Raw genomic sequence first — 12801 nt, 5'->3', positions numbered from 1 at the left:
TATCCACTATCTGAGTCGATGCACTCCAGATCAATGAATTCTTGAGAGCTTTCATGGAGTTTTAACCCCACTTCTTATTGCCACAAAACTGCTAAGCCTCCCGCAATTCCTTCCGGATTAACTGTAAATAGATTTGAAAATTTGAGCCTCCTTCCGATTCCTTCCACCATCGATGCTTTGTTTTTCGTTTCCATCAAAAAGACCAGGTTGGGCCTTTCAAGAGCAACTAATGCTCTCAATTCATGGAATGTCAGGGGGTTGCCCAGCCCCTGACAACTCCAACTGATAATTTTCATTTCGTCAGTGGTGGCTTATTAGGGCTAGCCACCAAAGCCCACTCGTTACCATCCTTAACGACCTGAATTGGGGTCTCCAAAAGGTCCGTGTCATCAATCAGTAGGGGAACTTGCTTTGCAATGCATTTTTGTTTCTTTGCCCTCTGCACCTTCATACTCTTCTTGCTACATTTGCCCATTTTCGAAAGAATCGGTTTAGTAGCTTCATAGCAGATTAATTGTTTACCATGTTCTGGATTTTTCAGGGAGCAATCAACCGATTCTACTATCGTCTCCTATTTATTAAAGTTGTCTATTCTTTTCTTGCTGCAAGTAGGGGCTTTTCTGAAGTCGCCCTCATCTTTGGCTACTATTTCCATTGCCTGTGCTGGAGGAAGATTTTCTGGTACTGTTTCCTCCACTATATACTCCTCCTCTATTTTTCCATAAAACGCTTCCCAATGTGGGCTATGGTCACAAGCTTCCGCCTTCAACCAGGGCCAAATTTGCCAATCTTGTTCACTGCCCATGGTGATTGATTATAAGGAATGAGTTCACAATTTGTTGCGTAATGGCCAATTCTTCCACACGAATAATAGTAATGCGGCAATCGTTCGTATTTAAATTTCACCCATAGCCATTTGGTGCCAATATCCAGTATAGCCCCTGATTTTAATGGAATTGTTAAGTCCAAATCCACTCTGACTCGACCTCCTTTGTATTGTCCATTGCCCTTGGGATCCACTTGGACATCTAATACATGGCCTATTTTCTTTGCCAGGTCATGGAATACTTCTTCTGTTCGCCATCCAAGAGGAATTCCTCCAATACGTATCCAGAAAGCATTTCTGGAAAAGTCATAACAGTGCTCCGGAATTTCAGGTACACATTGTTTTAGAACAAGTAGGTTGTTGGCAAAAGACCAGGGTGCAGCTTGTAGAACTCTCTCTTTTTCCTCCTCTGATTGAAACACAAAATTGAAAAACCTGGTTCTTTCTGGAAACAAACCACAGATTCTGATTTCCAAGCTTTCTTCATGGTAGTAAGAAAAGCAGGGAAGTTGACATTTGGTTTAGAAAATAATTTCCCGAATAAAGTACGATTACATTCTGCCCTCTTTTGTGGGGGGATGTCTATGGAAACTTCAACTATATCATCCTTAGACCACAAATCACCCAGGCTTTTACACAATGCAGCTAATCTCAAATCATTTTCTTCTTTTCCTTCCATAGTATCTTGTCCACAGGATAGCTATCTACAAGCTTACAGAGAGAGGCTTTAAGCAATTTGGATCAGGCCGAGTATGGGTAAGAGATTGAAGGGAGCTCAATAATGGGTAACACAGAAACCAGAGGTGCGGGGGTACTGGAGAAAGAGTAAGGGTTTGCACCATAAGAATTCCACTGCAGCCGACGAAGTTCATCCTCCCGATCAAGTAGATAAGAGGTAATGATCCATATATAGAAACATTAGAGCTGATTTTTATGGGCCAAACCGAGTTCTCACTATACCTCCCACTTCCACAACGCAACATAAAGCTAGAAATCCAATGAAAAATCAAAGGAGGCGACAGAAGTTCCACCGACATGAGAAAATCAAAAACCCAGCCGAGCGTCGAGTGCAAAGCGAACCCACCTTATCAAGGCCCCATCTACAAGATCACCAGGTCAAGTTGAGTTCGGAAGAAAAGGCGATGATGACTGTTCTATTGGGCGAAACAACACAAATCTGCACAGAGTCAAAGCAGGATAAGAGATTTTTTTGGGGTTTTTCGATATTGGGTTGCAAAATGTAAAGAAAACAAGAAAGGGATTTTAGTTGCAGAAAGCAGCTCAGGATTTAGGGTTTGTGAAAAGGGGGAGCTACCATAAGGGTAGGGAAGAGCTCGTAGAGGCGAGAGATTCCTAAATCGGCAAAATGTTTGCTCTTGACTAAATAATCTCTTATATGGAGCCCTGGGCTTAGGCCTGTTAAGTAAAATAAGTCCAAAAACCCTTAATGTCCCTTGCATGTTCAGATAGATTATAAGCCCACAACCCCTCAAATTTTGGATTACTTTCCTATTTTGAAACATGTAATCTTGAATAGATTACCTTAGATATAACCCTTGCATGTTCAAATGGATTATAATATGTAGTCTCCTATTTCGATCGATCTTGCATTATTAAGGATAATTTAACAAGGGATATCGAACATTTTGAGCCTAAAGATTGGACCCTCAATTGAATATTTCCTTTAGTTTCTTTGTTCAAGTTGGTCTAATTAGGGAATCGAATATTTGAACCCGAAAATTGGACCCCTAATTAAATTTTTCCTTCTTTTTGTGCGCATCATGTACTGATAATTAATAGTCTAAGTTAATATTAGTAATTATTAATATTACTCAAATAATTTCATAGACATCATCTAATCATTGATCGTGTAGAACTTTAGGTTATGCACGTCATTAGATTAGGGTGCATTTCATGCACATAGAATAAAATGCACGAGAAATTGCATAGCTTCTAGGAATTAGATTTGCATTTATGCATGCACCAGGCGTCACATAGCAATTTAGGAAATCATAGATTTTATTTAGTGCATGACTAGGATCTGATATAAATTATGTCCTAGTTAATTCAGGTCATCATGTAAATTTAGGTAATTTGCCATTTCTAATACATAAAAAAAAAATCCCCAAAAAATTACGTCCATATTTCATTCACATTGCATTTAATTGTAGAAATAATTCATGGTCAGTTCTATAATTTTCACGCTGCATGTTGAATGTTGTTTTATAATTTAGATGTCTCTAAGAATTAGTTTAGTTGATCATCTCACATAGAATGCATTTAGGATTAACGCATATTTAATTCCTTTATATATAGTATAATGTCGCATATGTGTGTCACGTAGTAATTTAATTCACGCATATCATCTAGCTTATGCATGCACAAGGAATTAATTTACGCATTTGCTAAATTAAATGAGAAATTTAGGTTGCATGTTAATTAGTCTTGCATCATAATCATAATTCATGCCTCATCGTGCATCATATCTATTGAGAAAACATTTAAAGATTTTAATACTGACAAAACCGTCCCTCATGATTTGTAGGGATGATCAATTTTTACCCTTGAATTGAGAACGGTCCACTGAGGACTTATTTCACAAAATGTGAATTGGGATCAATCAACTAGTTCCTGGACCCACTTGAGAACCAGACCACCAATCCAGTCCCGTTTCTGATGGATCCATGGAACCAGTTGTGTCATGGAGGCTAGTCCAATTCTGGTTTAACTTGAATATTTCAATGAATGGATGGCGAGCATCTCGGACGACAGTCCTATATGCAGTGCTAGGACAATGTCTTGATTCAAGAGGATTAAATCAGCAGAGATTTAGACCAAATCCTCAACAATAGCCCTAACACGAGTTGGTTTTCACATAACATCAACGTGACATTACTCTTTGTTCTCGTTCATAGACGCACCAAGACAGAAGATTTCGAAGAACCTCTTGCCTTATCGAGGAGAATTCCCGACCGCGATTACCGGTCAAACCTGCGCGAGGAGGTTCTAAATGGCATCTCCGATGAAGATGAGCATCAGTAACGAAGCTTCTAGGGGATAGGTTTGTCACGCCCCGAACCTCGAGCGTGCCAACATCCCACCATGGTCATGCAAATGTGACATTCCCAGGTAGTGTCGCCGACCCCATTCATTTACTATTGCGCAAGTAGAACGTATTATAAAACCCCTGACAATAAAATACGGGATAAAAAAGCAAAAAGCAAAATCACAACATAACACTTTCATAATTCAACAAAATTACAAACAGAGGTCTACGGCCAAAAGTATACAAAAGACCGACTCTTAAAAAGGAACTATCCTACGACTTACAAGTCGGACACGCTCTCCAATCCTTATGACTTCACCTCTGCAACTCCTCAAGGCCAACCAAAGCTATCTGGCCGCTCCGTCCACCAGGGACCTAAAATTTTAATCCCACAACCGGGATGAGACATTGTCTCAGCAAGTTCAACCCCCTAAACCCTTATTAGAAATAAAATACACCCCGGGTGGCCTAGCCACATCACATAGAAGACTTACCTCATCTTAATTCCTTCCTGCAAATTAGCACAACTTGTATCACACAATCTCAGGTAGTAATAATAATTCAAACAAATGGGAACGCCATCACTTTCATATAAATCACAATCGCACTTAGTATGCATTCCAATTATTATTCACTGCCACACAATGGCATAGCCTACTCGCAGTTCGGCTATCTACTGACATTAATGCCAAGCATCGCCTCCCCCCTTGGAGCGCGGCTTCGTCATTACGTCGACAGCATTCCCGAAGGAGCATGGGTCCAGTTGGCCTAGCCTCTACTGCGACCCGAGCCACGTCACTCTGTTAACGGCATTTCTAAAAGAATAAAGGTCCAGTTGGCGTAACCACTACTACGACCGAGTTTTTCAACCAGCAGACACGACAATTCAATAATCAATTGCACAAATCATCACTCAATTTGCAATATCTAATCATCAAATTCATAATCTGAATACACAAAGAGCAATCGCACAAAATTCTAAGAATTTAGGGTCCCAAAATAATTTCCGAATTTATTAAATAATTAAATTTATTCCGAAAATTAATTAAATAATAATATCCATATTTTTCACAATACACACTCAATTTATAATATCCAACGATCAATTTCAAAATCCGAATACACAAAGAACAATCAGCACGAAATTCTAAGCAAATAAGGTCCCGAGATAATTTTCGAAACTTATTAAATAATTAATTTTATTCCGAAATTTATTTAAATAATGATATTTTAATAATTTCGAATAAATATATATTATTAAATTATTTAATAATTTTGGAATACTTAAATAAATCAAAAACAAATTCCTTTAAGTCACATCAAAGCTTATATTATAAACATTCACTTAGCCTTAAATTAAACACACTTTAAGTTAATCAAGCACCTTAATATAATCTACACTTAAATAAATTAAACTAACCACCTAATAATACTTAACATAAACTAAACCTCCCTAAGCATAATTAACCCTCTAAGCGAGGTTTAGTTAGCTAAACTCACTCGATTAACGAACCGATCGGACCAAAACGGCGAGGACGACGCGATGATCGACTTTCCTCAAGACGGGCCAAGCATCCGGGCTTGGGAAGGCGGCCAAAACGGGCCAAGACTGAGCTACCGCACCCATTTCTACAGCTACTGTCTTGGGGCCAAAGGAGGGCATATCCGAGCTCAATCGGGCGGAGGAACAACGGGGGAGAGACGGCGGCAACTTAGGACGGTGTCGGACGGCGACTCTGGCGGCGGCGAGCAGAGGCAAACAATGAAGCCGGAGGGTCCTAGTCGCGCGAGTAGCAGCTGAGTTGAGCATGAGCCGACCAGTCTTGCAAGCGGAAGAGAAGCAAAGACAGCGGCAAGTCAAGCCGACCGGCTCACAAAGGGCTCTCCCAGGCGAGCTAGACGACCAAGAACAGCGGCTGACGAAGATGATGGAAGCTCAGGGGCGCTCGGGCTACGGCGGAACGGCGAGCTGGCCAGCGAGGCGCATGCGACGAGCGACGACCGTGATGGCGACGGCTCCAGCGACAAGCGGCGATGTCGAGCGAGCGAAGGAGGCGGACGAATGGTCCAACCGGTCGAGCTCCTCTCTCTCCTCTTTTCCAAAATCCAACAAGCTCCCTTGATTCAAGGAAGAAGATGATGGTGATAGCACCTTTCCAAGAGCAAATCCTCACCCCCTCCACTTGTCAACATCCTAGCCACTCTTGCCCCACACTCCACTAACTCAATCCTCCACAACCTCTTCCAATGGGTGCAAATTTCATTTTCCGTCGAGGCATAAAATCTTATACATTAATCTCTTCCATTCCATTCAATTCTCTTCTAATTGAGTCCAATTGAAGTCCATAAAATTAATCCAATGTCACCACACTTCAATTCACATATTCACTTATCCGTAGAACCAACTTAAGTCCCAAAAGCGTGACCAAAGGCGGGCCTACTAATTTCTCGAGCCAAATTAGTCATTCTTTGATTTAATTGCTGAAAAATTCTGATTACATGAAAAATCTTCTAAATATGAGTTAATATTCCTAAAATGATTTGTGACACACCCTGACTTCCAATTTCTGAATTCGATCTCAATTTCACGGTTAATTTCACTTTTGCACGATACTAGCACGTCCTAATCTACCGGGTAGATTTTAGAAATTTTCATGCATTTGACATGTGGTTGATCAATTCAAGCCACAATGTACATCTTTGAAATATTGTCGACTTTCGGTTGTCAGGGTAATCTCAAGGTTTCAAATACAGACACAGGGTACCCAAATGACAGAAAAGCCGGTCCAGTGCCGATCGACAAAAATTATGCGATCTAGTGGAATCACCCACACTCGATCACATGCCTCTGTCGAATCGACCTATCTCTGGTCTCTAATCGATTTTTAACTGTGCTATAATGCCCCGTGCAAATTAGCTTGGTCGAAAGGTCATTTCCTAGTCAAATTCTCGAGTCTGATGCATTAGAATTTCTTAACGGCTTCACCTGATAGACTAGTTATCCCATGAGTGATCAGTTCAGGGAAAAGAACTATATGTGTGCCAATGAAATGCCCGTCTCAATTTATTGAAATTAGAATTGGAAAATCAGGATGTCACAAGGTCCACCTTAAGTCTCCTCGGCCAGAAAGAGAGAGCAGGAGCGACGTGACGTAGGTTGTTCATAGTAACATTTTTGTTTCCAAGAACAATTTTTTTTTATTTCCTATATAAATTTCTGAGCAAAAGAACGCGTTTAATAACTACACAAAATTTCTATACCCGAAATAAATTGTGTTTGGTATGACCTCCATTTTTTTTTTACTTAGAATTTCTTTTAATTTTCTTAATAATTTTATTACATTTTTCTCTTTTTTTTTTTTCTTTTCTTTTCCTTTTCTTCTTTCTCCTCTAACCGGTCGCCGGCCTCTGCTAGACAAGAGCTAGCGAGGTCGCCGATCTTAAGGGAGCCTCACCGACCACCAGTATGGTCACCTTAAGCCTCTCGTAGCCACCAGCGAGGCTCAACATCGCCCAGCCACCACGAGGTCGACCTCACTTGACTAGGAGACGCCAACACTAGACACTGCTAGGTCAGCCTCACCCGACTAGCGAGGCTCCAATGAGGTCATTGGACCTCGTTTGGCCGATCGCTAACTATCACCGAGGCCGACAACCGACTAGAGAAAGAAAAAAAGAAAGAAAAGAAAAGAGAAAAAAAAATAGTATGGATTTGAATTTATTTTTTTGTGCCGTTTCGAATAAACCCCTTGACGCTAGCCTGGATCCACCACCGTTGGTCTACCAGCCTCCTTGCAACGCAAGTTGCAGAAGCTTCAAACACCTGACCTTTCCCTTCAAAGGCAGGAGCCTACCCAGCAGAGCCACCACGGCCGGTGGTTGGATTTGATTATTGAGTTGTTCCTAAAAACAAAAAGTAATTTTTTTCTTTCTTTTTAATTCTGTTTTAAATCTATTCCCAAAGACAAAAACTTACACAAATGAATTTCTATCTTATTTCTATTTCGAAGAACAAAAAAATAAAAATTAAAAAGAGAAACATGAACGTTACCAAACACGCTCTTAATTTCTCCTCTAAAGGTAGCCAACAATTGTATGTATGGGTTTGGTCAAGGTGGACGGCTCCACACCTGGAATTAGACCGCTTCCAATGGGAACCGCCTAGAGCCATCCTGTTCGAGTAGTTCTCGATTTTTTTACACACTCCTAATAATTTGTGGTTTGACAATTGCTTGTGTTGCTTTTATTCATATGCTTTTGTTCATATGACTATTGATGACTCAAAACCATTGAAACTATCCCGAATGCTAAGGGAAAGAACTTGAAAAAGTAAAAGGCTCTTATGGGTGAACAAGTAAAAGAGAATGAGAAGTTCGTAACAACTTGGAGCATCTAATAGGTGAATAGACGCGAGAAAGTCTAATTTGCATGCGTACTCGGGAAAAATCTATGTTGTTTGATGAGCACAACAATCGCCACCTTGCGCATGACGCAAGGCCGATTGCCAATCTGCCGCACTCAAAGAGGTTGGCCTGCACGAGGAGCAACGGCGCCGCCGCAACATCAGTGGACTCGATGTCTAGAGTGGCAGGGAGAAATTTCCTGAGGACCACCATGTCAGGTTCTTCCAGGACTCGAGAGAGATCGCATCCCACCACGGCCTCCAAGTACTCGGTGCCTTGGTCGACGCATTCGAGCGATAAGTCGTCGAAAATTCATCCCGCAAGAGGATAGAAGCAAGCGAGGACCTCCGACAACGATTCCATCAGCTGCCGCGACCTCTCGGAGGCAGCCCGGCCACCGCTGCCGGTGTCGAAGAGAATGAGGGGCGTATGAAAGATGGGATAGAACTGATCGAAGAGAGGGAGAGCTCGAAGTATGTGAGCTCGGGGGGTGTCGGAGACGAGGGTTTGATGGTCTCTCTCTTTACATTGTCGACCTTAACGGTCGTGTCCATGGTTGAACGCTTGTGGAATTTCTTGTTTTGGTGGGACAATAGAAAATACTAGTTTTATAGTAAACTGCAGTTATTCTTAGAAGTATTTGTTTAAGTTATATAGTAAGCGCTTACCAAAAATTTGCTGCACTTTTCAAGTCAATTTTAAAGCAACTTGTCAGTTTTATAGTAAGCGCTTACCTAGTTAAAGTAATTATGGTACTGGTAGTATATCATATTTTTTTAAGCAAGTTGTCGTCTCCACAAATATTACTGGAGCCACAAGTCAACGGTATGTTCAATGAAAAGACGGATTATTTAGACTTGGATGTGATCCTGGGCATGTTTACCTATTGTAGCAGGTGAAAGCAAATCAACCTATATGATCTACTGAATCCGATTGGGGCTGTCAAAATAGACCACAAATCCATATTTTAACTGAAATTCACTTAAACAAATCATATATAGGTTACTGCAAATCTGAAATATGAGTTACAAATGGGTTGTAAAGAGAAATGCCCAGAAAAGATGGATTTTAATGGATCTACTATAAACTCACTTATATGGTACGACCCAATCACCCGATGGGAACCTAGCAAGCGACTTCCTGCCTAATTCCACCACGTTCTCGATCAAATCCATCAAGTTGCTACCCTTCGCCTCGCCGTTACCTTCACGCCCCGGTCTATAACCTAACCCCCTTAAGGCTAGGATGGTGTGAGCTTCACTATAATAATCCGCCATGCCATGTGACGGATGAACGATTCGCTTAGATTTATTTATGGCGGAGTATCGGTTAGGCTTTGATGCCGGGGGCGGCGGGGGGGGCGTCTTTTCAGAAGCTCTTCTGAAGGAGCGTGCATTATTCCGTAATTTGTCCTTTGAATCATCCAGGCCAGGTCCAATCCCAATCTTTCGTTGGCCAAACCTTGAAATGAGCACATTACCATGTCGTGCTTTTCTCTTGCTGCAATGTCACGCGTGCTCGTTTCATCCGACGTAAGGGTTGTCTTGTCCATGTTTTAATAACATGATATTCTCTTGATGACGCGAAACGAACTAACATGATTTTGACTCGCAGTGGTCCCGATTGAGACGAGCACCGCACTTTGCCCCCCTCGGTTATGTGTCTGGGCCAGGGATGAGCAAAGCAGACCGACCGAATCGAATTATCTGGACTTAAGACCAAAGAGACCAATTATAGGCAGTTCGAAGAGGTATCGAGTCCGGTTCTTGGATTTGTATATTGAAGAAGATGGATGACAATGGATTAAAGAAAGGTGACAATCCATCTTAGTTTTAGCTATTAAGGATATGTTTGGTAACGTTTTTATTCTTAAGAACAATTTATGTTCAAATATTATTTTTTATTTTATTTCTACTCCTAGGACGAGTTTATGAATATTCGAAAGCATATGGTAAGCACATAAAATTCTATTTTGAAATTGAAAAAGAATAAAAATGTGTTTGATATGATCTTCAATTTTTTTATGACGTAAAATTTCTTTTAATTTTTTTGATAATCTTCTAGATTTTTCTATTCTTTTCTTTTCTTTTATTTTTTCCCCTCTTCTTTTTCATCCTCTTGTCAGTCGTCAAGCCTCAACAATTGCTGACGACCGGCCAAAGACGAGAGTCAATGACCTCCCCAGCCTCAAGGGAGCCTCACCAGCCCCCAGTGAGGTCAACCTCACGGCGAGGTTGCCTCTAGCCAATTACCAGCCATTGCCAAGGCCCAGCGACCGGCTAGAGGTGTTAGACTAGGAGATTTTAAGTATAGCCCTTAATCCAACCCTTGGACTTCACATGATCAACCACAAAGGAACAGGTTCATTACATAAAACATCATCAAACATTCCCATTGCAAGTTTGGCTTTACTCGGCATCCCAAAGATAGGAGACCTACCAGACATGTTTCCGTCGATGCACAGGAGGGATGGGGGACGGAATTTTATTTCTGTAGCACCTGCTCGATTATCTCCACCGTCGGTGCTCCGGCCAGGGATCGCCATTTCCATCATGGCTCGTGCGGACCGGTCCAGGCGCTCGGGTTAGGAGCGGCGTATCGCAACAGATCCTGATGCTTTTCGAATGCCGCCATCTCGGTTTCGCCCAGCGTCACCCACGCCTCTGCTCCTTGGCCGTCCCTGGCGTCCGTCAACACCACCACGTTCATCTGCTCCGACCTGCATAAGCTCGTCCACTCCGGCTTTCCCCATCCGAAATCGACTTCGTATAATCCGAACCGACACCAGCTCGTGATCCCGTAGAAGCTCGGCCCGTATGTACTCATCAGCTCACCGACTGCTTTATTCAATTCGCACATCGTCGAAAAGCTCTCCGACCCGCCGAATTTTTTCGCGTTATTTTCGAAGAAATCCTCCATTCCCTCCCTCATTTTAGCCACTAGCAATGGAAGGAGATCCTTCTCCTGGTGCTCGTCATTTTCGTCTACTTCTGCTGTGAAGTAGCTGATCAAGCATCCGACAGAGCTCGGCGGGAGCGGCGGCTCTGTTCTCTTTCGGATGTTCACGGCTTGCGCGAGAAGAGAGCGTCCAGAGGACGCAGCAGATTCCATCGCACATTTCCATATGAAGGCCGAAATGGCTTCCACGCGAGTGGGCTGAGCGGCGGTCGCGCTCGCCGCTCTAGCTCGGAGAGCCGCAATCTCTGAGGCCCCAAAGCCGTACCTCCTCGACTGGCACTTCTGCTTCATCATCTTCACCGGGCGGAGGCTGCTGAGAGCCTCGGAAGAGGGGAAGAGAGTCGAGGCGGTACTCAAGTCTGGAACTGGCAGCTCGGCCACGGAGCCTCCGCCACGAGCCACGGCGGCCCAGCTGTGGAGGAACGAGCTCAGGGTCGATGTGTCGGCAATCTTGTGCGACAAGCAGACCCCAACTGCCACTCCTCCGCTGTTGAAGAAGCTCAACTGGACAGACACCAAACGACCGTGGAACGATTCCGGCGACTCGATGTCCACGGGAAGGAACAGCTTCAGCACATCCGGGTCCGGCAACTGCAGGATCTCCTTAAGGCCGATCCCCGTCACTCGAGCCTCGAAATAGTCCGCACCCTCGTCCGTGCAGTCAACGCACACGTTGTCCACGATCCTACCTGCAAAGGGGTAGAAACGAGCTAGGGTTTCCGACAACGACCGCTTCATCCGCCCCAGTATTTCACGGCTCTCAGGTCCATCACAAGGAGCGTTGGCGTAGAAGAGGACCAGCGGGATGTAAACAGGAGGAGCAAACTGGTCGAAGGCGGACAAGGCGAAGCGCCGGAGATGGGCGGGGGTCGGAGAGGACGGTCTGATCGTCTCTTTAGAGATGATCTCCACCTTCATCATCTCCATTGACGCCTTGTTTTGCTTGCTTGTCCTGGAGCAGAAGCTAGAATGACTGGCAAGACAGAGAATATGGAAAAGGAATTCATTGCATTGGTGTAGGTCAAGCTTTATGAAAGGGATATCTGCAATAATCAAGTGGGCGATGAAAATGAAATTTCTGGGTTCTCATGTAAAGTAATGCTCTCTTATTTCATGAGCTAGTCTTGGGTTCATAAATTAATGTTAGGGGCGTTTTCACTGAGGGCCCTAGGAAAGGGAACGATCTGGGTTTTAACAGGTCTTGAAGATCTTGCTCAAATCTTTTAAACGTCAGATGATTAAATTAAATAAATGCGAACTTCAAGATTGGCTGTTCATCTTCTTGGACCATGCCTCCCGGGAGATGACGGCAGCAATCAGGGACGGCTCGTTGCATTAGTTATATATGGCGAGAAGTGTTAAAAAAGTCCTAAACAGGGAAATTTAGTCATAAACCTTTTTTTTGTGCCAATTTAGTCATAAACATTTTTACATTATGTCAATGGATTTTACCGAAAACGCCGGTTGGCTAACGAATTTGTCCGAACCATGGACCCACCCTCGAGGCGGACGGCGGGGCTGAGCACCCATGGCCGGCGAGGCTCGACCTGATCATGGGGTCCCCCCAC

The 12801-nt window shown here is 43.2% G+C and overlaps 1 protein-coding gene across 1 annotated transcript; it reads right to left on the bottom strand.

Annotated features, from left to right (window-relative positions):
* Nucleotides 1-10825: 10825 nt before the first annotated feature.
* LOC104415720 ((13S,14R)-1,13-dihydroxy-N-methylcanadine 13-O-acetyltransferase AT1) lies at nt 10826-12160 on the bottom strand. Its single transcript, XM_010027061.3, has one exon. The coding sequence runs from the start codon at nt 12158-12160 to the stop codon at nt 10826-10828; it is 1335 nt and encodes a 444-aa protein (XP_010025363.2).
* Nucleotides 12161-12801: the final 641 nt, after the last annotated feature.

The sequence above is a fragment of the Eucalyptus grandis genome, chromosome 8 (assembly GCF_016545825.1).
Source record: "Eucalyptus grandis isolate ANBG69807.140 chromosome 8, ASM1654582v1, whole genome shotgun sequence".
In the NCBI taxonomy this organism is placed as follows: Eukaryota; Viridiplantae; Streptophyta; class Magnoliopsida; order Myrtales; family Myrtaceae; genus Eucalyptus; species Eucalyptus grandis.
Note: the sequence above shows the minus strand (reverse complement) of the source record. Positions and strands in the feature narration are given on the sequence as shown.